Genomic DNA, 27,785 nt, shown 5'->3' on the forward strand with positions numbered 1-27,785 from the left:
TATTTATTAAAGTTTCTTAATTATTATTTTTTGGTTAAAAAGCACTCTTAATTTATTTTACAAACTAGTATAGCTTTTTTTGTACTGAACATAAGGTTTGAGGAGATTAACATACAAGTATGAGGGTGTCTTCTGAAGGACAAGGCAAGCCTTTTACAATCATATCACTTGATATATAACCAACTCCACCTCTCCAATGACTCGTCGGTTTTTCTACTATATAATAAACCTGCATTTCCAACCAAAATAACGTTAAAACTTGCTCCAAGATGCTTATACAACATCCCTTTCTCAAGGACTCCTCACTCAGTCATATCAATATTTTTACAGAATGCATATTACCTTGAAGTTTGGGTGGCTAGCAGAGAGAGCATCTAGCTTCTCCCTAAGCAATATATCATCTGGAGATACATTGGCATACAAAAGTGACACCTGCAACCATAAAATATTATATCATGCATTTTTCTTTAAGCAAAAACAGGGAATTGTGACACGAATATTTATCAAGCAATAATTTCAAACAAGAAACCATCTTTGTAATGTATTTGATAGCAATCATTGCTGTTAAATAATTGTAAATCTTGTTCAAATTGATGGGCTTCTAAACCCAAGCCTTCTCTTAATTTCCTTTGCACATTCCATTTGAGATATTTGACTTCCTATTTTAAGCCTTCCTTTAATTTCCTTTGCACATTCCATTTGAGATATTTGACTTCCTATTTTGAAATGTCTATCAGATCTCTCAAATTATATGTAACTTGTTATTATTGATCTAATCATTGAAAATAATAATATTCCCATTACAAGTTATATTGGAAATGCAACAGAAGTATTAATAGATACGTCAAACCCCACTTCTTGCACAAGAGGTGACTTGTCGGTACTTGGGGCATACATTAAAATAAAAAATTTAAACATTACTGAATTATTTTACTTCATTAACTTCATCCTATATGATACATACAAATAAGAAACAATTCAACCATTATGAAACATTTCTACTATATTAAAATACAGCTAAAGAAAAATGATATTTACCAACTGCAAAGATACTTAACTCAAACCTAAATTTATGTGAATTATTCCTTGTAAGAGAGTGCACACAAGCCTCATAGCTGACGAGACTCACCTCCTAAATATTGAAAATTTTATATAAAGAAGTGTTGGACCAACAACTTAACTACTATATTTGCCAAGCTAATCCACCATCTTTGCAGTAGACATAATTGAAGAATCTTTCATTAAGCTGTTAAAATCAAAGATGAAAGTACTGCAGTCGCAAATAGGGTAAACTCTACTGGAACCATATGAGTTGAATATAGAATTAGCTTTGAAGTTGTGGGTGAATTATTGGCTACAAATTCACACCAGCTCAGATGTACAAGCACATGATGCATTCAATGCAGTTAAGTAGTACATAAAAACTAATTTTACAAATTATGATAGAATGCATATGGCACCAATATTGGGTTGAAGAATGCTTCGATTGTTGAATCTGTAAACGACGATAAACTAGATAATCACAAGTTTCCTATAACTATAATAAAAATGGGCTTCTGGTTCATATTAACAATTGACAACATGGGAATAGAAGATTTTAAATCCATAAGAGAGAAACTTCAAGAGTGCCCAAAACATTTTATGAGCTTGGCATTAGTGAAAACTCAAGCCTTGCTAAAAGGAAAACCCTTCAGAAAGAATGTGTTGACAACATTGAGAAAGGATAGTTTGGAGGTGGTGATAATCATTTAAGTAACAATATTTACTATTTATAGAAGTAATAATATAATTAATTATAATATTGCGTTAATGAAGAAAGAAAGGATAATGATTATATTAGTAATTATAGTCCTATTAACATCCCATCCTCTAACCTTAATCTAAGGGATTTGCCTTCATACCAAAGGAAGAAACTTTAGCATCATGTATTTGAATGATATGGATCTCAATATCTTTTGGCTACAAAATCAAATTAATTGAGAGGATCATATAACAATGTCAATAATCTTGCGTTGAGATGCTCAATGAACTTACGACTAAATTAGTAAATAAAAGTCACCATTTTGCCTCACCCAAAGACATTCTAGTGAAAGATATTATAGCAAATATTGATCATACAATTTAGTAAATATCAACGAGAAAAGGATAAGAAACAAATGTGAGCTTCTTTTGAGATGAGGGAAACCACCAAGAAAAACATCATAGATACAAAACTTAGACTTGAAGAAGCAAGACAACAATAAAATTGATTTTGTAGTCAAGAAAGATAAAGGGAACATAGTGTTTGTCATGCATAAAAATGACTCTTCGGTAGTGCTCCCAACATGTGTCCCCTTTCCTTTTATCCTTGTACCCTTTAGGATAAATTTCAGACATAGAAGGATGCTTAGGAAGTCTACCCAACCACCCCTCTAGAAATGAAAAAAAAAGGACATTTCAAAATCGTCCTGTTTTGTGGAAGGGACAACTAATGTTAGAGTAATTAGTTGTTTTCACTTATTAATTAAATCACTTTGATTTAATTATTAAGTTGCCTATTACTCTAGTTTGCTTAGGCTATCTTGTAGGTACATATAATTAATATTTTATTAATTATAATGTGCAACCCTAGCTTTTTTAGGCTTTAGGTTACCCTTTTCGGGTTTCAATCTCCTTTATAAGGATTGATCTCTTTGTAAATTATTGAATCCGTTGAATAATATTTTTCTTCTTCGTTTGAGTTTTTCAGATCAAACCCTTGCCTCTTCTTGTCTTTTTCTTCTCCGTGACAGGTTTTCTGCATGCAGGTTTTCTTGGGCTTCGTGGATTTGTTATGCGCTTTTGCTCAAATCCTACAACTAACGATCCCTGAGACAGCCTAATGTTTTACAAACATTCCTCAACCATCTTGGGAATGGCTAGCCATCCCCTACAGTCTAAGTTGACAAATTGGGAATGGAAATGAGAAGGGGAATGGGTATGGGTATGTGGGTAGGAAACGCCGGTATGACATAATTTTTTTGGAGTGTTGGGTATGTTATCAATACGTTCATATATACATACATACAAACCAAAGTAACGAGACTCGTACCTGGCCCAGACTCAGCAAGGGTAACTCGACTTGTGACTCGGCTCAGACTCGCCTGTAACTCGACAATGACTTGGCAAAGTGACAAAACCCTTGAAATTTAGAGATTTTTTTAGACTTTAAAGAAATTCCATGCACCCATTATTGAATAAAGTTAAAGACGCAAAAACATCATGAATAGAAGGTAATTTGATCACATACATAACATACATCGATTACATAAGTGCAAAGGTAAATTTTAGATGTATTAAGAAAATTAAAATTAAAAATCAGATGAGTCAGTCGAGTTAGCTAGGCAAGTTAGGCAAGTCAGGCGAGTCAACCTAGTTGACCCACAGAGAAAGGGTCACGGGTCAGTTTGACTCAACTGAGGTAACGCAACTCGCTGACTAAGACGACTCACCCAACTAGTGGCGAGTCTTGTTACTCTGATATAAACACAAATGCATACACAAATATATGTTCATATATGTATGTATGTATATGTGTGTGCAGCTAAAAAATAGAATTAAGCATAGAATGTCATATACCAATACATATGGTACACAAATATTAAGATAGATAAGTTCAGAGCTTGCTAATCAGCAGGAAAGGTCTTAAAAATTATCTAAAAGATGAAACTAGAATCACTAAACATTTTAAAACACAAACTCCAGATTTGAACCCACAAGATATTGGTTTCAAAATCCGATTCCGGTACATTTTGTAACCGAAATCACCTGGAAAAGTCCCATGATTCAGCAACTTCCAATACAATCCCACTTTGTTTTAAATATATTTTTTAATTTAAAAGAGGGATGGTCGTGCCCATAAGGACTCCCAAATCCCTTTAAACAACATATATACCTAATTCACCTCTCAAAACTACCAGAACGGAAACTAACATTGCAAACTTGTGTTGAAGAGAAACAATGAAAAGAGAACAGTAATGGAATAAAAGGCACTAGAGCATCAAGTCCATTACATTTGAGGTAAGTTCATCTTACATTTGTTTTTTCAATCCGTCATGCATGTTTTAAGTTTTTTCTAAGTTATCGGTACTACTATGGGTATGGGCATGGGTACGAGAACCAAGACCTAGATAGAGGAAAAATAAACTTTGGGGTTTGGGTACACATCTTTGTGTATATTTTTATATATACAAAAAAATTAAAGAAATAAACAAAATTGTAAGACTAAATCATTTGATTGTATGATACTTCATTGTTGATCAGTGCCAAATGCCAAAGATAAACATTAAAATGCCAACTGATAGTTCAAAATTTCAATTCATACGCTATATCATACATATATGTTTACATTAATGATTCAAATGAAAATCAATGCAATTACAAAATTGAAAATAAAAATAGTCATTGTCTTCAAACACACCATTTTGTGACGGTGTTTTAGGAGCACACAACTATTGTCTTCCCATGCGACCTGCACAAAGCTCCATTACCACCCTTCCATTGTACGACTCATGTGCACAGTTTTGCCAAGTTTTTGTTGGTTTCCACAACCATCCCTTTCGCCATTCATTCTCCATTCTTTGTATTTCAATTTTTGTCTTTCATTTTCTTTGCGCCCTTCGACTTTGTTGGTCCTTGAGACACTTTTTGCTAGTGTTTTTGCTTGACTCAATCATGCTTCCAACGGCATGAATTTCTTTCAACCCCATTTTTGGGCCTTTCACAAGTCTTTTTGGCTATGTTTCAAGGACTCTCGCAATTTTCTCTTGCTACTCCACTCTTTTCTTCATCATTGTTGCACCTTGTTACATCTTTTGTGTCTATTTCTAACAGCTCCCTATCTCTCTTTTGACTGTGCTTTTGCTTCTCTTCATCGACCGACAATGGAATCGAACAAAGATAGCCCCTCTCCCCCCCCCGCAACCCCACCCCTCCGTCATCTCTAACTCCTTTGCAAGCTTACCAGAGGAAGTTGTTTGAGGTTGCCTTTGTTGAACTACTTGAGTAGGTTGGACAGCTAGAAGTTGAAAATATTTCACTTAAACAGTCTTTGATTGGGCTAGTGGATCACTCTCTTTAACTGTCACTAAGAATGTAGACCTCAGAAAGCTTGTTAACATCAATCTGGCACAAGGGACAGATAAGGAATCCAACATCCTTGCATTGAAAGAAAAACAAATAGAACTTGGCAACAAGCAGGATTCTTTCAAGTTTGAAATTGAGAAACAACTTAAAATCATGGGCTTTTGTATACAACAATATGACCACCAGTCCTCTAGCTAGCATCAAAGAAATAGTTTAGTCCAAGCATACTGAAGAATTACTAGAAGATCGCAAGAACTTAACCACCAATCCTCTCGCTAGCATCAAAGAAATAGTTTAGTGCAAGCTTACTGAAGAGTTACTAGAAGATCACAAGAACTTGATCTCAAAGTTTGTGGTCTACCCTTTATCTCCCTTGACCCTCTTGCATCAAGGATCATCTCAGCATTGAAGATATCAGCCTGGACTAAGCATGGGTTGGATACAACTCAACTCCACACTATTCCTTAACTTCATCTCTACAGTTGATTGTTTACGAGCTCTCAAAGCAAGGAGGATGTTGTTTCTTTTACCTATCAAAATATTTCTCAATTATCTTACCAATACGCACGTGGCTGAGCTAAAACACTCTTGAGAACTTACTGGCTGCAAGGCATGATGGTAAGTGTGTTGTTATCAAGAATTTGAAACTTGTGATCAAGGACTCTTTTCCAAATTATGTTCTTGGGTGTATTTTGATGTTGTATGTTATTATTTTAATATTATATTTTAATAACAAATTCTGAATTATGAATGCATATTGAATATTAGTCTGCCTACTGAAATGTTGTATGTTAAGGTTCTATGATGTTTAAAAGGCATGCTTTATCCATGTTTTCATATGAAAGTAATGAATATGCAAACTTCCCTATATTTATATAGTCGTCCTTGTCCCCTTGCAGTCCCCGAACATGGCGAAAGCAATGATTGACCTAAAAACTTGTCCCTTGTCCTTTGTCGTCCCCATCTTGGAAACTACTTTAGTAGATTGTTTAGACTCTCGAACAGCACTGAAGTGTCTACAATAATTACAGCAAACTGAAACCCTCTACTATAAGGTGAGGACTATGTAACACTAGTTTTTATCTACTTTTATGCATATGTGATTAATGTATGTGTATGTATGTAAAGTGGCTTCTATTTGATTGGTTTATTTATTATTGTTTCTTTAAACTTTACATATCAAAGAATGTATAAAACAATTTTTAAATCCTAAAAAATCTCTATATTTCATGGTTTTATTCAATTTGTTGAACTTTGTCAAATTTGGGTCTCAAGTTTGAGTCTGAGTCAACAAAACAACTTACCTAATCTAAAGCAACTCGGAGTCTTCTAAGTTCTAACACTAACCACGATGCTACACCTAAAGGGGTTATTGACTTCTTAAATAACATAATCACAAGGTTTGGTGTACCTACAAAAATATTTGTTGATAATGCAATGTGTCTTAAGTCACGACTTAACATCTAAACATGGGATAACCTTAACACATTGTTCTATTTATCATCCCCAAGGGAATGGCCAAGCTAAATCTAGTTACAAGAGCACCATGACAATCAATAAGAATAAATAGTAAAAGATTGCATGATAAGCTTAAGTATGTTGTTAGGTAGGCAAGATACTATATAACAAGGCTATTGGCAGGAGCCCCTTTGTATTAATATTTGGTACTAATGCCAAAACGTCAATCAGTCTTGAGCTCTTGTGTACAGACTATTGCAATTTGCAACACATTAAAGGAGAGGAACATGATGCCATCTCCTTTAGACTGCATAAATTGACCAAACTTGAAATAATAGAAAGTGTTGCACATGAAAGAAGTCCACTTCTGCAGGAAAAGATGAAACATTTGTTTGATAAGAAAACAGTTCAAAAGTTCTTCCAAGTGGGTGACATTGTCGTTATAGGAAAGGAGTCCTCAAAGCAGGGAGGATGTTGTTTCTTTTACCTATCAAAATATTTCTCAATTATCTTACCAATATGCATGTGGCTGAGCTGAAACACTCTTGAGAACTTACAGGCTGCAAGGCATAATGGTAAGTGTGTTGTTATCAAGAATTTGAAACTTGTGATCAAGGACTCTTTTCCAAATTATGTTCTTGGGTGTATTTTGATGTTGTATGTTATTATTTTAATATTATATTTTAATAATGAATTCCGAATTATTAATGAATATTGAATATTAGTCTGCCTACTGAAATGTTGTATGTTAAGGTTCTATGATGTTTAAAAGGCATGCTTTATCCATGTTTTCATATGAAAGTAATGAATATGCAAATTTCCCTATATTTATATAGTCATCCTTATCCCCTTGCAGTCCCCAAACATGGCAAAAGCAATGATTGATCTAAAAACTTGTCCCTTGTCCTTTGTCGTCCCCATCTTGGAAACTACTTTAGTAGATTGTTTAGACTCTCAAACAGCACTGAAGCGTCTACAATAATTACAGCAAACTGAAACCCTCTACTATAAGGTGAGGACTACATAACACTATTTTTTATCTACTTTTACGCATATGTGATTAATGTATACGTATGTATGTAAAGTGGCTACTATTTGATTGGTTTATTTATTATTGTTTCTTTAAACTTTACATATCAAAGAATGCATAAAACAATTTTTAAATCCTAAAAAATCTCTATATTTCATGGTTTTATTCAATTTGTTGAACTTTGTCAAATTTGGGTCTCAAGTTTGAGTCTGAGTCAACAAAACAACTTACCTAATCTAAAGCAACTCAGAGTCTTCTAACACTAACCACGATGCTACACCTAAAGGGGTTATTGACTTCTTAAATAACATAATCACAAGGTTTGGTGTACCTACAAAAATATTTGTTGATAATGCAATGTGTCTTAAGTCGCGACTTAACATCTAAACATGGGATAACCTTAACATATTGTTCTATTTATCATCCCCAAGGGAATGGCCAAGCTAAATCTAGTTACAAGAGCACCATGACAATCAATAAGAAAAAATAGTAAAAGATTGGATGATAAGCTTAAGCATGTTGGTTAGGTAGGCAAGATAATATATAACAAGGCTATTGGCAGGAGCCCCTTTGTATTAATATTTGGTACTAATGCCAAAATGTCAATCACTCTTGAGCTCTTGTGTATAGACTATTGCAACACATTAAAGGAGAGGAACATGATGCCATCTCCTTTAGACTGCATAAATTGACCAAACTTGAAATAATAGAAAGGGTTGCGCATGAAAGAAGTCCATTTCTGCAGGAAAAGATGAAACATTTGTTTGATAAGAAAACAGTTCAAAAATTCTTCCAAGTGGGTGACATTGTCGTTATAGGAAACGAGTCCTTAGAAAATTATAGGTATCAAGATAGTGGCAAACATGGACAATTCAAAGCATTATGGATCAGATTAATCGAATTGCAGACAAATATTGTAAAGGCACTTTATAATTCAAGCATCTATATGGGGAGTTTGTGGAGCTGCCAATTCAAGGTCAACATCTCCAACAATATCTCTCGAAGGCATGCAATCTAATGTGGGCCTATATATTAAAATAATATAATAATATTTAACATGATGCTCATGCAAGTAACTTTCTTTTAAGTAAATTAGTTAGGTTTTAGTATTTAGTGACTTTTTTTATTCTTAAATTTGTTTACCTAGTTTAGTAACTTTCTATTTTGTATTTACTTCTCAATTGCTTTTGTTATTAAGAGATCTTGTAATTGCTTATGTCATCAATGCAGAGGTAGGTTTTTGGCAATTTTTCCCAATAAAATTCATGGTATAATTACCTAGAAATTGTGAGGAAATTTCTATAAGTTTTTTATTCTTTTGTTTTAAAACATATATTGTGGGGTATTTTGGTGGATTTTTATTAGAAAGAAATTTGAGGTTTTTCCTTAACATTTTGTAAGGAAATTTTGAGATGACTTTTTGCTCAATTTTTAAAAAAAAATCAAAGGTTTTCATTTTTTAGCATTTTTTTACAAAATTGTGGTTTCTGCAGATCTCTTTATCATTCCACGCCCCCCCAAAAAAACATGAAGCTTTTCAGATCTGCAACGGTTATCTATTCTTGTGCCCAAGGGTTGCTGGTAATCTGATCTTAGAGGGGTTTTGCATGATTTTTTTCACAAGGTAAATTGTCATTATCTTTTGCTTCTTTCTTATAGTTTTTGAAAAAATAATGGGCTTTTTACTTTTTCTTTACAAAACATGGGTTTTTGATAATTTTTCACAAAATCACACATATGATGTCATCATTACATCCAGGGTTTGATGATTTTTTGATTTTTGTTTCAAATCATGGAGCTGTTTTGCAGCAGCTTCTTTTGACAAATTTTGGCAAAATCATGATTTCAGATATTTTTGGCCATTTTTTCTCAACAAAAATCGAAGTTTGTTTGAAAGAATCTGCTCTTGGTCTCTAGATAAAGGGAGGGATGGCTTCATTATCCAACATCAAGTTTGAAGGTATTCGACTTGTTACTGTTCTTGACCATATTAGGAAGTTCTATAGAAAATGGTTGGCAGGTCAAAAGTCCATCCAAGGAGGGTCTCAGCAATACGCTCCTGTTGTAGAACCTTTTAAGGAATTTGCCATGTATGTATTCATGGTCAAATGACCTACAAATTATTCAAGTCTTCTATAGGGTAGTTAATAGAATGATCATAAAGGGAGGGTACTAAAATAATATTGTAATATTTGGTATAATGGTCGTGTAGCTTTCTTTTAAGCCAGTCAATCGGTTTTTAGTAATCTTACGTTATTTAATTTGTTTAATTACTTTAGCAACTTTCTAATCTATTTGTAGTTCTCTATTGCTTTTGTAATTAATAGATCTTCTCATAATTGCTTATTTAATGAGTAACCCTCTTATATGTTTAATATTGATGTCCTTGTTTTCTTCTTTGTTTGTCTTCTATCATGTATATTATATTATTATGTTCTGCATGCCTTGCAATGCCCCAGTGACCTCTTTTGATCTACATCCCAAAGATTTATAGATTCTCATTGTTCCTCAAGAGGCACATGTCCAAACAAAGCCACTTTCAAAGTGCAATCTAGCAATGCCAAAGTTTACTTATGTCCAAGCCCCCATAAGCATTTTATTCCATTTTGCCCATCATTTATTACCTGATTCGAGAAAGCTTAGGATGGGTATCCCTTAGTGAATTTTGCATAAGCATTGTTCTTCACCACCCCCTCTATGTCAATCAATTGTTGGAAGTCTCAAAAATTCAAGATAATTCTAAGCTTAGGAGGTTTTGATTACATTTTTTGCTTTTGTCGGATTGTGGACTCCAATCATTTCCTGCTTATCTTATGTGTAGTCATAATGTCCAATCCTAACTAAAGTATTTACAAAGTTCATCCAATTCTTTCTTCCTTCATTCTGCCCTCCTTGTTAACAAGATTTCGGTGAACATCCAGGCTTAGTGTCATTTATCCTAACTTACTTCCTTTCCCATAAATACCTATTCATTCTCCCTAGTAGACTTTAAAGATGGAGGAATACTTATTCTTTTTCTTCTATTATTTACACATTATTTTTCTGCACTTAATTAATTTATTTTAATTTAATTTGTAGATACTTTATCATGTCCCCTTTTCTAGATAGTGGGTTTTGTTGTAGCATTAGCCTGTTTTGCCTTGGTCCTATGGGAAAACCAGGTTTTCAATGTTATCAGAGCAGTTTTTGGCCTAGGTGATTTCAATTGCGGACTAATCAAGATTGCTTCAGTGGGGTTTCTAAACAGTTAATTAGTAAGCAAACTTAGTATTCTGGTATTGCAGGATTGGACTAGGAGTGTCTTGTCGAGATCTTTTTGGCGAGCTATCACACATGCATATTTGAGTGCATATGGTTAGAGATTTGAATGCCTGAAGATTCAAAAGATTTATTATAAAGTGACTTTATAACTTAAGTGATCTTGTAGTATCACTTTATTATCTATGGGCACTTTATTTCCTTAAGTGGGAGAAACGTATTATTTAAAAAAAAGAGGAAATAAAGAAACACAATGGGAATGAGAAGAGTCACCTATTTGTTCTTAAAAGGGGAGATGAAGCTCCTTTCCAGTAGGCTTGGTTTATGATTCAGACTTCATTTTTCTCTCTTGGAGAGTTATTTTCGAAAGCTTCAGCTTTCAGCAAGTGAGAGGACAGAAACCCTAAGCTCAAACAGTGGATAAAAACCCATTGTCAGTTGGAGACACCACACGTGTTTCACAGTGTATTCTAGGTTCATCTTTTATATTATCCAATCTTCTTGTTGTTTTTGTGTCTATAATTGGATTTCCGGCTTATTTTATTGAAGTGCTTCAATGAAATATCAATTCTTATATGTATTTATGTTGGAGATTTAATGCAATAATATTTTGGGACTTCTTTAATCTGGTTGTTTATTGGGGTTTTCTGGTAAAATCTGAAATGCATTGCAATACATATATTTGTTTAAAAAATTATGAGATTCATTCAAGGGATTTGAAAAAAATCTGGTTAGGGATATTACAATGGTATCAAAGCATCGACCTTGCCATCCTGTTGGGTATAGTCAAAATTTCATTAAAAATATATTTATTAGAAATGAGGGAAAAATTTCTTATCAATCGCTGGTGAATTTGTTATTTGTTATTAGTCGTTGACGAATTTGTTTTTAAAAAAAACAGAGCAGTCTTTCCTCGAGTGTCATTAGTGAGTCCGATGTATCATATACTCTATATTTCAAATATATACGGAAATTGAAGTTTTATTAAAGGTTCCATTGTGGTTGGCCAGTAGGGAAACTATCTAGAGTAGGGGATGGGGTGGCTAGGTGGGAGGAGGAAAGGTATAGGCAGCCAATAGGGCATTTATGCATTCTCATTGCATGGATGGCCAGGAGAGCCAAATAATGGAGAATGATAGTAGGTAGGGGAGTGACAATAGGGTTCTCACTAACTTCCTTGATTCCAAGATCCCACGTCCGAGATGCCCCGTATATGGGTATGTAGGGGTCTAATGGTTTCTTCTGGAGAACAATGGTTTCGAGAACAATGATATCAATTCAATCACTGCTCTATAGGGCCCTAAATCAGTATCAATCACTGCCCGTAGGGGCCCTACCTACCTACCTTGAATCAGTGATTGTGCAGAAAAATTGACATTATAAGGAAAGATAATTTTTTTATTTTATTCATCTAGTTCAAAATCAACTATGGTAATATTTAGCGCTTGATTAAATATTATTGACAATTGTGCTCTATAAGACTTGAGATAATAAGTGCATGCATTATTGGGGAAGATTGCCTTTAATAAAAAATATTCTTGCCGTAATATGAGTGAACATGAATTAGTAAAAATCGTGACTATTATTGAACATAATAGTTTAATTGGGTGACCTTTGTATTTGAGCAAACTATTAAAACGATCAAATATAATTGATATATGTTCCGACTCAAATATTTCTAATGAGAAGTTTAATAAATTGGAGACAAGCTAAAATATTTGGAGGTATGTAATAACCTTGTTGGTTATAACCTTGACAAACACCAATTTCTTTTCTATTTAGTTGTTTGACATTTTGTCAAACACTTGTCCATCAATCTTAATAGCCCAGAAATGAGTTATAACCAATCCAACCTATGTAGATAATTTGCAAAATGTATCTATCTTCCCTTTTGCTTCTACTTATTGATTTTTCAAAAAACATGTATAAATGTTAATGAGAGCTATGCTAAATTTGAACAACAAGCTAAAGAGAAAGGAATGAAAAATTAGCAAATTCTTATTCAAGTTTCACTACCACATGTACAAGGAAATTGGAGTGACCCGAATATGTAATAATGGACTTGTAAACAATGGTGTCTATTTTCAAATCACAGCCCAAGGAAAGTTGCAGATAACTGTATGTCAAGGACTTCAATAAACTACCCAGGTTAGCATCCAATATTGCCAAACTGAAATGCTGCCCAAATGTATTGCAGGAGTTGACAAATGTGACCAAAAATGGTGTCTACAGGTGCTGAATTCACACTCCCAGAATTTGCAGAACATGCACTTTATTCCCATGTTGTCCAGGGATTTCCTAGATGTCCAGAATATAAATAATGTTGCAGCCTGAAGGTGCCAGCAATGGTGCCAAAAGAAACAGAGATATAATAGACCCACGGTGGTAGTTTCCGATCACACAATTTCCTGGCAAAACCACATGATGTGCAGCCCCTGAATGCAGATAATCAAACACCAAAGAAATGCCAATTTGCTGGAAAATGTTAATGCCAACAATGCAAATCCACACTATTTTTCCCCACAAATATTGCCTTCTTAGCATAGAGAAAGAAGACACCCTAAATCAAAGTTAATATATGAATCAATTCAACATACATCAGCATTAAACTGAATGCAACTTCTAATATTGAACCTTTGACATTTATCACTTCTCAGCTATAGTGATAAATAGTAGAGAAGTTAGGCAATCTTAGCTATACCTCAGCAGCTAGATTGCAAATGCAATTCTCAAAATCTCCAAACCCTAATACTTCAGCAAGGGCCATAAAAATCAAAACCTCAGAAAAAGCCACAAAGGCATCAAAAGCAAATAAAATAATCAAGCATGCTTTTGCCAATGAAATGAGCTTGTATTTATTATTAAAATAACCTTCATGTTTCTTTTTAATGCTCACTATTATATCTTATTATATCTCTGTAAATATTAGAATGTTTCTAATAGTTAGGTGTAGTCTAGAATAGAATGTTTCTATTCTATTCGACTCCCCTCTTTGTATATATAGATCAGTTTGATCTCTGATTAATTCATTCAAGTATTCCGCCATTTACATTTGTAACATGGTATCAGAGCTAGGGTTTAAACCCTCTGTGCAAATCGATTGAAAAATTGTGTCTTCAGCTACTGGCGTTCTTGGAAACCCGTAGCTTAGTCTGTAAGTGACAAATCTGAAGGTCGTTTTTTCAAATCTGGAGGTCGTTTTTTCAAATCTGTTCACATCCAGATCTCAAAAAGTGGGATTTTTTGGTCTTTTTTTCAAAAACAGGTCTGTCTATCCCTGTTGGATATTCTGCTTGCGTTTCAGCTGCTGGGTTTTGTTGTTTTTTTTCACCTGCAAACATCTTTTTTCTACCTTTTTGACCTTTTTGGCCGCCGACTGTTATTCTGCTCGAAACCCTAGTTTTTGACTTCGGAAAAATTTTCTGAGCACATATTCTTGGTGGGTTTTTTGAAATCTCAAATGGGTCTTCATCAGATTTTTGTGGGTGCCTCGTTTTTTGTGCCTCAATTTTTGAGCCAGCGGATCCGGATTTCGACAACATTTTATTTTTGGGTTTTTCGAGCTCTTTTCTGGTTACTTCTCCAATTTTTCTGGGTCTTTCATTTTCTCACCTCGAAGTTTGTGCCATTTGAAATATTCACATATTATAAGCATCTGTATCAGCAGCATCAAAAGTTGGACTCAATTAAACAGCACGCCAATGCTGCCCAACACTCAGAGCAGAAAGAATCTATCTACCATGCCTTTATGGCCAGCATACCTGCAAATCATGTGAAATCTTCTGCTTGATACATCGATTCTGGTGCCTCCCGACATTTCACTCATAGGCGTGATTGGTTTGTTGAATTCACTCCCTATTCTGACTCAGTAATCTTTGGAGGCGGTGAAGAATACAATATTGTCGGCAAGGGCAATGTTCAGATTCAGTCTGGAGGAAGAAAACTCATGTTTCTCAATGTATGTTATGTTCCTGGCATGAAACATAATCTTCTGTCTGTTAGTCAGATTATGAAGCACTCTCCTCAGTTGGATGTCGTTTTCAGTGGAAATAAGTGTTCAATTATTGATCGTGTTTCCCGCACTACCCTTGCTTTCGGTCTTGAGGATCATGGTATTTATAGGCTTGTAGATTCAGGTGATTCCCTTGAGCATGCCTTCATCGCCGAATCATCCGCTCTCAGCAGTCTCTGGCATCAGCGATACGGTCATCTGAACATTCAATATCTAGCACAATTTGCTCGAGATAATTTAGTCCATGGCCTACCTAATATTCAGACCCAAAACCATCGCGTTTGCGGAGCTTGCCAAGCAGGGAAGCAACATAGGACACCATTTAAGAATGGTGAATCATGGCGGGCATACAGAGTACTTCAGCTAGTCCATGCTGATGTATGTGGTCCTATGAATACTCCTTCTATTACTGGGAACAGGTATTTTTTACTCTTTGTGGATGATTTCAGTCGCAAAATGTGGGTATATTTTCTTAAGCAAAAATCAGATGCCTTTCTTGTATTTCAGCAGTTTAAAGCTCTAGTAGAAAAAGAGTCTGGTTCCTCCATCCGTACTCTTAGGATCGATAATGGGGGGGAATTCTGTTCTTCTGCTTTCTTTGCCTTCTGTACTACTCATGGCATTAGACGTCAGTTCACCACACCTCACACCCCTCAGCAAAATGGTGTTGTAGAGTGTCGAAACCGTACCATCACAGAAATGGCTAGGACTATGCTAGAACATAGAAATGTTCCCAGAAAATATTGGGCAGAAGCAGTATCCACAGCTGTCTACCTTCTTAACCGGTCACCCACCCTTGCAGTTAATCATAAGACTCCTGAGGAAGCCTGGTCTGGTCGCAAACCTAGGATCAACCATTTGAAAGTTTTTGGCTCTCTGGCATATGTATGGATTCCTGATGCCAAACGCACTAAGTTGGATTCCAAAAGCCAGAAACTTATGTTTACAGGATATAGTCACACACATAAGGCCTACAGACTGATTGATGTAAATACTAATCGTTTAATCTTCAGTCGTGATGTTGTGTTTGATGAGGAATTTGGACCATTTCCGCTCTCTGACTCCCCACCACATTCCGAGATTCATTCTTCAGCAATCTTTGACTTGGGTTCTTCTATTTTATATGAGTCATCTGATGCTATTGATACACCACCTCAGTCACTTCCAGATAATACAACTCCTGCTCCTGCTTCTCATCCAGCTATTCCGTCAGCATCTGATATTGGCTCCTCGACTCTTCGGCCAAAATGGTGGGCTCAAACGATTAGTGATCTTCGTCCTAATGAACTCATTGAGGGTAGAACCTCCAGAAACAAGAGCCTTCAACACAACACAGTTAATATAGCTCTTATGGCCAACATCCACAGTATCCCTGAGCCCCAGATATATGCAGAGGCCAAAGGAATTCCAGAATGGGAACAAGCAATGGATTTTGAGCTTTAGAGTCTTCAAAAGAACCACACTTGGCTTCTTTCAGATCTCCCTCCTAGGAAGAAACCCATTAGCTGTAAATGGGTCTATAAGGTCAAGTACCATGTAGATGGTAGCTTGGACAAATACAAAGCTAGACTTGTTGCTCGATGATTCACCCAACGCGAAGGCATTGATTATGAGGAGACATTTGCACCGACAGCCAAGATGAGCACTATTCACATTCTTCTTGCAATTGCAACTCAGTATGGTTGGAAAGTTCATTAGATGGATGTGAAGAGCGCCTTTCTCAATGGTGAATTATAGGAAGAAGTCTACATGACGCAGCCCCCAGGTTTTAAGGTTGCCGGTTCAGAACACAAAGTATGTAGACTCCAGAAGGCCCTCTATGGTCTTAAACAGGCCCCTAGGGCTTGGTACATAAAGATTGATCATTACTTGGTTGCTCAAGGATTTCAGCGTAGTCTGTCAGACAGTAATCTATATATTAAACACTCTGGTAATGATATTCTTTTTCTTGTTGTCTATGTGGATGATTTGATCATTACTGGAAATTCAGAACATTTGATTTCAGAAATCAAACAGGATCTATGCAGAACTTTTGATATGACAGATCTCGGATTGCTTCATTATTGTTTAGGTATTGAGGTTTGGCAGACTGACAATAGTATTTTTTTGTCTCAGTCCAAGTATGCCAGAAGTTTGCTTGATAGGTTTCGAATGCAGGATTGCAAATCTGCCTCCACTCCAATGGAGACTGGTCTGAAATTGTTCGCACAATCTATTTCTCCTCCTGTAGATGAAACACTCTTCAGGCAGCTAGTAGGTAGTCTCATCTACCTTACTACTACTAGACCTGATCTCAGTTTTGCAGTCAGCTACATCTCACGGTTCATGACAAACCCCAAGACTGATCATTGGATTGCAGCGAAACGTGTGTTACGCTATGTACATGGTACTTTAGATTATGGTCTTCTTTACACAAGGAGTACTACTCCTCAACTCAGTGGATTCACTGATTCCGATTGGGCCGGCTCAGTTGATGATAGGAAATCTACTTCTGGCTATGTGTTTAGTATCGGATCTGCAACAGTTACTTGGACCAGTAAGAAGCAACAAGCACATGCACTCTCCTCTACAGAAGCAAAATATAGAGGAGTTGTCAAGGCAGCTTGTGAAGCAATTTGGCTCCGGCAGATGCTTGCAGATATGCATATTCCTCAAGCAGGTTCGACTTCTTTGTTTTCAGACAATCAGGGCGTACTCAAACTTGCCAAGAACCCAGTGTTTCATGAACGAACCAAGCACATAGAGCTTCATTGCCATTACATCCGACAATTAGTAGAAGATGGATCTATTCAGTTACGCTATGTTCCTACCTCAGAGCAATTAGCAGATATTTTCACTAAACCCCTTGGTCCTGACAAGTTTGTTAAATTCAGGGGATCTATTGGTGTAGTAAATAGATTGAGCATTAAGGGGGGGTATTAAAATAACCTTCATGTTTCTTTTTAATGCTCACTATTATATCTTATTATATCTCTGTAAATATTAGAATGTTTCTAATATTTAGGTGTAGTCTAGAATAGAATGTTTCTATTCTATCCGACTCCCCTCTTTGTATATATAGATCAGTTTGATCTCTGATTAATTCATTCAAGTATTCCGCCATTTACATTTGTAACATTTATAAACTCCATATTCCCTTTTGTTGCCAAAATGTAACTTCACTCAAGAAGCTTCACCACAAAACATTAATTAGAAGCTTCCATTAGATTCTCTCACTTGACTTGGCTTAATTAATTAATAAATGACACTTTCCAATGATAACTCAACTCTCAACTTAAGTGAAGTTACAAAGTTAAATTATAACTTTTTATAATAAACATTTAATAATTAATAATAATTTGGCCACTAAAAATATAATAACTCCCAAAATACTCATCATACCTATTATTTCTCCATGTGATCAAATGCACTTTCCAAAGATAGAAAGGGTCCATCTCGATCAACACCAACTTACCACAAATAGTAAGTACACAAAACTAAAATGAAGTTTGATCTAAGCCAAACGAAGACCAACTTGTAACTTACTGAGATGTGGAGAAGATAAGACCCTCCCAAGCCAAGCCACTGCCACAGAAGACCCTCTATCCACAATAATTAGCCTACAAGGATCACAATAATAGGCTAATCCCTGAAACTCTGATGCTGACAAAATTGGGGACACTACAAGGTAAACATTTGTGTTTGGGCAGACAAGTTATGTTCATGGTTATATGGTGCACACATTGTTATTATTATCGGGCTCGATAAAGTTTTCATTGGGGCATTTATATTTGCCAATATAAGATTTTTTGTTGTTGTTGTGAACTTCAGATATATGTTCCATGGATTAAAGGGGAAAGCCTTAATATTTCATAGTGGGGCCCTACGGTTGTTTAATTCATAAAGGTATTACATTAATGTTATTTGAGTTATCGACATTTTAGATTTAATAATTCTCCTTGTTGAGTATTAAGTAAGCAGCAGTATACTTGAAGCCAATAATAGTTTCCATACATGACGAACATTTGGGAAGATTAATTTGATTTACGAGGATATTAGTATGAGAGGTTAATATTTCTCCTCTATTGGTTGCATTCAAACATTAGTCCTTTGTTTGGCATGAAGCATGTTGAAGATAATTAAACCTTGGTGACATTGTTGGTGATCATCGTTAGGAGTTGCAGAATGTTGGAAAGATTTCTCAAGACTTTCAAAGTTACCTGGAAAAGCATTATTATGGTGAATGTGCATAGAACTGAAGGGAAAGTCACTATTGAAGGTACTAGTTGGAGTTTTAAAAGGTTAGTTCCTTGCTAAGAACCAGTGAAGTAGTCTAGGTTGTTTGTTTCTGCAGACTCATGTTCAAAAATGTTGGAAACTCTTCCTATATAATACGTTATGCATTGAAAAGGAACAAGAACATAAAATTAATATTTACTGGACAGTTGTTTGAAGAGTTACTAAAAACTGTGCATTCTAGTGGTGTCCTGTGCATTCTGATTACCTTTAAGTCCAGTCTAAATCGGTCAACATATTCCACAAGAACAAATGTGATCGCTTGTGGCCCTTGGCAGTTGGACATTTGAACCCTAAGACTAATTGGAAAGCATTGCTGATACAGAGAAGAGTAATAGGAAAGATCTATGAAGATAAATTTGAATCTGAAAATTGTATACTAACAAATCTGTTTGTCAAAATTCCTCTGAGATGACATACAATACCTTGTCCATTGTTTGAAAAATTTCAAGCATCAGAGCAACAGGGATATTACAGACTCAAGGAGATATAACTCAAATTCATACCAATTGCTTGAAAAATACCTTTGAGATCAAACTGAAAATTTGGTGGCTGAAAAGAATCCTTTGCTACTGTACATGCTTGGGATGCAAATTTTGAATCATTGAGACTGCAATTCATCCAAGAGGTTTGACATTTTTGGGAGTATCAGCGGCACCAAGTGTTGGCAATGTTTACTGTACAGGGTAAATGGTTTATTAATGCATTCAGACAATAGACAAGAACATGTAACACAAAAGTATTCCTTTTATTATTTGCATGTATATAGAAGATATTACAATATTCCATATGATTGATTACAATGTTGATTACAATTATTATCCCAAAATCCCTTCCGGATAGTGAACATATACTTTCCCAAAGGGGTGACTCAATCGTCACGTGCCTGTTCGGATACTATTCTACTTGTTGGCTATAGAATTTACTGACATCATCCCCCCCAAAAAGTAAAGTCGTCTCCGGACGACAGTTACAAAATATCCGAGACAGATTAATAATATAGAATACACTAATTGTGACTAACTCTAATAGGATAGATATTTTTCCGTCACATCACAATCACATTTCTCCCATGCCTGCACCAAACTGGTCTCCAAAACACGTTGCATCTGTAGCCTCTACTAACACAATATTGTCACCTTAGCCAATCTGACCTTGATAGCCACCTATGCTGCCTTCTCTACTTCCAACGCTTGGGTACACTGAGCCCAGTGTCGCTCTACTACCTCCAACTGGATGATCAACTCCTCTCGAGCTCTCTATGCATCCACCAAGAGAACCTCTCTATCCTCCAGAGCCCCAAGTGTGCTCCCTGTCGCGATACCCCTTGCCACCAAGACCAAATTAACACTCTCAAACCCACACAAAAGTCCATGGAACACACCATTTTTGTGATTTTCTTCCAATCCCACACTCTTTTTGCCAACTGCTCATGTTTTCTTCATTACTTGTTTATGTTTGTCCCTCCGATACCATGCGTTTTCCATTCTCAACTATTTTGATTTGTCGTCTTTTTTTTTTTTTAAACCTCCTATCACCTTTCTTTTGTGTTTACCGGTGTACTGCAATTTGCTTCCCTTCAAGTGAGTCTGTACGATGATCTCAGACTTCTGTGTTGTATAGCTGACTATGTCTATGTTGTATGGTTGGCATCATACCCATACTCTACTGCTGTACAACGTCTTCTTTGTCCATATAGGGTTATTCTTCCTCTTATAGTTGTACGATGTCTAAATCTCACCCTTCCTTTACTACCGTATGGTGTCTCTCCCTCTTCTATATGGCCATACAGTCAAGTTTTGCAATGGTGCAGCTATATGCTAAGTTTCCTTCTGCTTGTGGCCGTACGATCAATGATTTGTTCTCCTCAAGGCCATATGGAAGTGAGGCCGTACGGTTCACTTTTCTTCCTACTATACGGTGATTTCCCTTGCACCTAGGCCATACGGACATATATATCCTACTTCAATCCCCTTTTCTCAAAGTCCATATGGCATGTCAGCTTCCACTTCTGTGTCTTCTTATATCGTACGAAATGACTACTTCTAGGAGTCCGTACGGTGTATGGCTTTTGGTTCCACTTTCTATCTTTTATATTGCCTGTGCGGCCGTACTATCATCTTCCAGCTCTTTGTTGTCTTAGTTCTGTTTGTACTCTCTGGCTGGTCGTACGGTTTTAGTGATGTTTCATTCCTTTTATTCTGTGTATGGGTCGTACACCGTACGGTGTTTTGCATTTCAATTCCCTCCTTCTGTATGGCCATACGGTATGAATTGCCTATCGAGTCATAAACCCATACATTTTTTCCTCCTTACATGAATGTTGTATGGTACAGTTTGGCAATGGATTGTTTTTAGAAATTGTTTACTGTATGGTTAGCCTTTATCTACTGGTCGTACAACGCTATTTCTTTTCTTTGTGTTCACCATACGGCTACAATGCTACTTTTGTCTCTTTTCCCATACGGTGACTAATAATGACCATACCATGTTTTTTTCATTGCTTTATGTGCGTTCCTACTTCTACCAACTATGAAATTTTTAATTCTTATTTACACCTATTTACATATATACACTAATATTATTATTTTTATACTGTCCTTCAGTTCTTCGTTTGCGGAAGAGGTGCATTATTTCTTTCCTGGTAGATTTTTAACTTCGACCCATTCACTGCATTGGCCACTTCCTTTCCGTGTAGCGTCCATAGTTTGATTGCTTTGTTATTGTCCACTTCACGGATTTTATATGGCTCGACCCACTTTATTTTAAATCTGTTTGGTCTGATCTTGTTACGCCCATTATACTTCAACACTAGTTGTCTATTCAACTTCAAGTGCTTGTCGTGCCATGCCTTATGCCTATTCTGTATAACCTTCGTAGCCCATTCTGCCCGCAATCATTGCTCATCAAGTTTATTTAAATTATACCATTCCTCCCTCAGACTTTCCATATCTCCAAGCTTGTTTCCGATCACAATCCTCAAACTTGGTACCATGAATTTCATCGGCTGTCACTCCTTGCCATCAATAACTGTATTCTTGATTTTAGAACTTTCACTTTGTGCTGCTGAAGTTTTTATTAAGCCCTTCCTCTTTATTTCTTGTGCCGACCGTATGATGTGTTTTCCTTGCCGCCGGTCCCTTTCTACTAAATTTGTAGTGCAACGTAGCATTTTCTTTCTGTGCAGTTCCTTGACCATGTACCGTACACTGAAATCTTTCCTTTTTTTGAGTTCACATGGTATGTTCTTCCCTTCAACTTCCATCCTAACTACCTTTCCTTCTTTCGCTTTTCTGTATTCCTTTGGACATTCATTTTCCTCTCCTTTCTCACCTTCGTCGACCCTTAACTTATTACAGCGTGGAAAGAGCTCATAATCCTCCATTTGCTAGTGGAATAGGCTGTTCACTGAGTCTAGGTCGTCATCATTCAACTCTCCTAATCTCAACACTCCTTTTTCATTTGATTCCATTTACTTCTTACTTTCATTCTCTCCTTCTGAATCAGATGATTTGGCTTCTTCTCCCACCATTTGCGTGTGTAAATCAATAATAAATCTTCGTCCTTTGCTCTCCATTGATAGTGTATTCTTCTTCTAGTCGTGTTTAACCTTTTCTTGTACGAGCCACCCTCGTCCAAGAATGGCATCATATCCCCTTCTTTTTAATGGAATAACTACAAAGTCAAGCAGGAATGATTGTGTTCCAATAGTTATTGGTTGTGCCATCAGGATCCCTAGAGGCTTAATGCCTTGTTGGTCTGTAGTGAGCATTTGGAACGTGGGTGGCCACAATGTCGGCTATCCCAACTTCTTCCAAGAATCTTTTGGTAGGACATTTACCCCCAAACCTCCATCCGCAATTGTATCTGAGAGGATTGTTCCCAATATAACCATTTCTATGACCGATGGATGCCTTACTGATATGAGGGTAGCAACATTGGGTCTGCTGCGCTTGTTCTACTTTCCTTCTCCTTCCTAGGTTTTTCTCTTAGTTTAGTAGCCAGAGCCATGTTTGAGAGTGTCGTTCGTAGTTGGGGCATTGTGAGGATCAGATTATTTAATTTTACTGGCACTCTAGTTTATAATATTGGCTTTATGATGTTCTGTTCTACATAGTTCCTCATTGAGGTACCCACAATGTCCCCCTTCTCCGTTTGTGGTTTCTTTATCTGCATTACCTTCTCAATTTCTGCTCGTGCTTCTTCTAGTCTCTTCTTTTCTTCTGTAGGGTCTAAGTATAGCTTTTCCTGTTTACATGTTATTGCTAGGACTTCCTCTTAGTTCGTTTCCGATTCGATGCTGATCAAGTTCAATCCTGATTTCAATTTTAGGCACTTGGCATCTTCATGGTCTCTAGGACCACACCATCTACATAATAACTGCAGTGTGTTCGTCATTGTACAGTTTCATGCAAAGTGGCCCCACAAGTTGCATGCTCGACATTGAACCATCGGTCGACCATTCGCATCATACTGAATCCGACTGCAGCTCCCATTATTATTGTTATTATTGTTGTTGTTGGTATTGTTGTCTTGTCCCCTTCTGTTGTTTTTGTACCCATCCGAGGTGGCACTGTCATTGTTTGTGTTTCTGTTCCCTCCAGATGTGGATGCTTCTTGTGTCAGGAGCACTTGTTGATGCCCTCTTGTTTTCATATTGAATGGGTATTCCTTTGTGGAATGTCCCGCAATTTGGTAGATATCACAGAACTGATTCTTCGGACAGGATCCCTTACTGTGACCTTCTGTGTTGCATTCTGTGCACCATAGCTTGTTTTCTTTGGTCTGGCTATTCTTTTTCTGCATAATCTTAAACTCTTTCATCATTTAGATCATATACTTTTGGAGAGCTTGGACCTTCTTACTGCCCTTTTCATCACTACTGTTATACTCAAAAGAGGATTCATCCGAGTTGGATGATTTGCTTTTCTTCTTCTTTTTTGTTTTCTGTTCACTCTCTAAGTCCATCGATCAATCGTATGCTTCAGTACGATGATGGCAGTACAATCTTCATTTTCCTTTATAACTCTGAGCGTAGTCCTTCTATGAACCATTTCTTTTTCAGCTCATCTGCTGGCTTACTTTCCATTTTATTTACTATTTCTTTTAGTTTTCTAGCATATACATGGACTGTTTCATTTCTTCCTTGTTTTGTGTTGTAGATTTCTGTTACTATCTCATTGTTGTCTCGTAGCAGTTGAAACTTTGTAATAAATTCCTTCTTTATGTTTCCCCATGTGGTTAGCTTTGGTGGATCAATGTTAGAAAACCAATCAATTGCTACACCTCGTAAGGTGGCTGGAAATTGCTTTGCCCATTTGTCCTAGTCGTTTTTCCCATTCGCTGTCTAAATCATTTCGCAAGTTTTGCAGTGTCTGATTGGGTCAACCATGCCATCCCCATTGAACTTTGGTAACTTTTCCTTTGGACCGGCCATCAGTGCCTTTTCTTTCTTTTGCTTTTTGCTGCTGTCTATATCCGCGTTGTCCTATACTCCCTTACCGCTCTAAACACTTGCATTATGGACACCTATGTTCTCAAGTGGCGTGAAGGCTTCCATAAGGACTTGGTTGTTTTGACCAAACTGTATTTGCTCGTTAGGTGTGTCAAGGACGAAGAGTTCTCCCCATGCTCGTGTTCCTTTGACACTCCGAGCCGCGCTAGTCCATGCTTTTTCGTCCGGAATCCCCCTTGGCGTATACCGATTTGCCAATTCTTCCTTTGTTCCTTTGATCACCCTTCGCCTTTCTTGAGCTTCTTCTATCGACCTCTCCCTTGATCAACTTGGTGATTGCACTCCGTTCGTCAGTGCTCCCTTGGTACCATGGTCACCTCCTGTCTCCTGTGACACCATTGCTGTACCCTTCGATGAGTTGTTGGAGTGTGTGCCTTCGGTTGCTTTGCTGTGTGCAGTTTAATATTTCCTGTGCCACACTTATGCTATCATCTTCTGGATTCTTATTTCTATCTTTATTCAATGTGTTCGACATTCATAGCACCTAGTCCTTATAGGCAACAGTGCCAAATGTTTACCGTACAGGGTAAACGGTTTATTAATGCATTCAAACAATAGACAAGAACATGTAAGACAGAAGTATTCCTTTTATTTATCATTCGCATGTATATAGAAGATACTACAATGTTCAATATGGTTGATTACAATGATGATCCCAAAGTCCTTTCCGGACGGTGTACATATACTTTCCCGAAGGGGTGACTCAATCGTCACGTGCCCCTTCGGATACTATTCTACCTGTCGGCTACAATATAGAACTTACCGACAATAGCCAAGAGGACCAAAACTCTCACAATCCAAACCCATCTTAGGATTTACTCTTTTAAGGCCTTTACTTTTCAACCATTTGTTAGTGTTTACCAAGACGGATTCAAATCTATCCATGATAGACGTACCTTCCTTTTGTTGCTATTGAATAGAAGGGTACTTCTTATCAAAGTTGGCTTGATGAAACTCCGGATCCAGGATGTTGCCATCATTTTCAACTTGGAAATTTGAAGGGACTTCCAACATGTTAAAATCAGTTATTTGCTGCAGGGTTAATCTGTAGTATTCCATCTTCATAATGTCAAGTTCTGTCCTCATATCTATCCAGATGTCATCGATGTGATGAACATGAATGTAGACTCTTTTCATTTGAGAGTTCATCTCTCGTTAGTTAAAATTGAATCTAGCCTTGAACTTCTACAAGGTGATCAACTGCAACTCTGCTTCCATGTTCTTTGCTTTAGGCACATAAATGATTGAATAATTGTCAATAGCCAAAGGTTTAGCTGAGGTAATGCCAAAACCAGGCCTATGCAAAACATGTTGATCACTTTGCATGTCCATGAGCTGTTTAGCTAGCTCCATCAAGATGATTCAATCTGTAGCATACCTAGGTAAGGTATATGACTCACCTTTGAAATATCGAACTCTCAAGTTTGTGAAAGTGGGAAACTGAATAAAAATACAACCGTACTGGTTCACCTTCTCCCATGTTACAATAGATACTCTTTTGACAGATAACTATTTATTGAACAAGCACTGGAAATGCCCAAAGAAGGCATTTTGGATTCTTCTGTAATGGAATTTACTATTTGCCAAAGTGATTTGGTCATAGTAATTCCAAATAAGAACCTGAAGATGATCTCCCTTGGTAGAAAGACTAGAGAAAGATCCCATGGCAGCAACAATGTAAACAAGATAAGAATTCATAAAGAAGGGCACTGATGTTCCCACATTGCATATCTGCTGGCGAAGTGCAGTACTAATGAGTTCTCCCCAAAAGATGTGTTTTTTATTCTCCATAATTTGAAACATGAACTTATACATTCATGGCTCGAAATTACTAGAATCTTTAAGGCCACAAATCCAGTTGAGAAGGATGTTGAAATCCTTATATTCTTGTTTGAAATTAGACCGAAGAACAGTCTTTGGCCATCTGGAGAAATTGCTTCTTTTATTGTGTAACCAGTAAAGATTGACATACTTCTGATAATTGTCCTTTTGCCCATTTCAGCATGCCAAAAATGATTCTTTAGTCAAATCAACACATTTTGCTTTATGTGGAACCTTAAAGATTTGCTCAATGACCTCAGGATCAAGGCTAATGATAACCTTGCCATCAACATCTTTGATAGTCTTCATCTTGGGAGTAAACTACCATGCACATCTAAGAATGAAATCAGGTTCTATAGCTGCCATGGGAAACGTAGACACCAGGCGAATGTTGCTTCTCTTAATACACTTCATTTCATGACTAGTTGGAGCTTCAACTCTTTGTAGAAAATCAGCCACATCCACATTACCAATCTTTGTGTCCATCACATTATCCATAATAGATATGACTGACATTCTTTCTCATCTTGATATTTCATTTTGCCTTTGGACTTTGATGGTGAAAACATGTTTTGTGTTTGTGATGTGCCAAAAATGAAGGAAAAAGATGCTCCAATGTTTGAAAAATTCTTCAAACGCACTTGAATCTTTCAAACTTTTGCAAATTCGAATCGGAGAAGGCAACAAACAAGGCATTTTAGGTGGAAAATGCCAAAACATACCCTATCATTGCTCTAAATCCCAACGTTTTTGGATTACATGCATATGGGATGTTTTTAATAAAAATATTTTTCTCCAAGGCACATGATCAAAACGTTTTGATCATTAAACACCAAAACATGTACCAAAATGCAATGCAATCTCCAAAATATACCAAATCGATTCCTTCTTGAGCAAAAATGTGGATAAAAAATGGATCTATTTGGAGTTATTTCCAAAAACATGCCCTAGATGAGAGCTTCCAAATATGTTTTTCAGTTTGTTGAGTCCATTTTAAATGCAACATAAATCATTGCCAACCAAAAACGCCTCCAATAGAAGAAATCTCAAGCAAATCCATTGAGAAAATCTCAACTTATGATCAAAATTGGGTTCTTGGAGGGCAAAAACATGTTCTTCAAAAACAGACTTTTTGAGTGTAATTGCATATATGAAAATATGTTTTTTGATTAAAAAAAAAGAACCTTTTTGGTTCACCAACATATTTAAAAATGCGTATCTCATCAAAATCACACTTTTTGGGAGCCATTACATGTTATAAAATATGGTCATAGACAAAATCGAACCTTTTGGGGGAGGAAGCATGTTTTAAA

General features: G+C 36.5%; 1 protein-coding gene across 1 annotated transcript in view; it reads right to left on the minus strand.

Annotated features, from left to right (window-relative positions):
* Window positions 1-27,785, minus strand: part of LOC149538582 (FAD/NAD(P)-binding oxidoreductase) — a 272,028-nt gene that overhangs the window by 11,654 nt on the left and 232,589 nt on the right. Inside the window, exons 10-11 of the mRNA XM_089799888.1 lie at window positions 343-432; window positions 116-229 (exon numbers count right to left, since the gene is read on the minus strand). Coding sequence (XP_089656014.1) covers window positions 116-229; window positions 343-432 — 204 coding nt within the window. The remainder of the gene's footprint in view (window positions 1-115; window positions 230-342; window positions 433-27,785) is intronic.

The sequence above is a fragment of the Cupressus sempervirens genome, chromosome 9, assembly GCF_028749045.1.
Source record: "Cupressus sempervirens isolate cs-2001-9-10 chromosome 9, ASM2874904v1, whole genome shotgun sequence".
Taxonomy (NCBI): domain Eukaryota; kingdom Viridiplantae; phylum Streptophyta; class Pinopsida; order Cupressales; family Cupressaceae; genus Cupressus; species Cupressus sempervirens.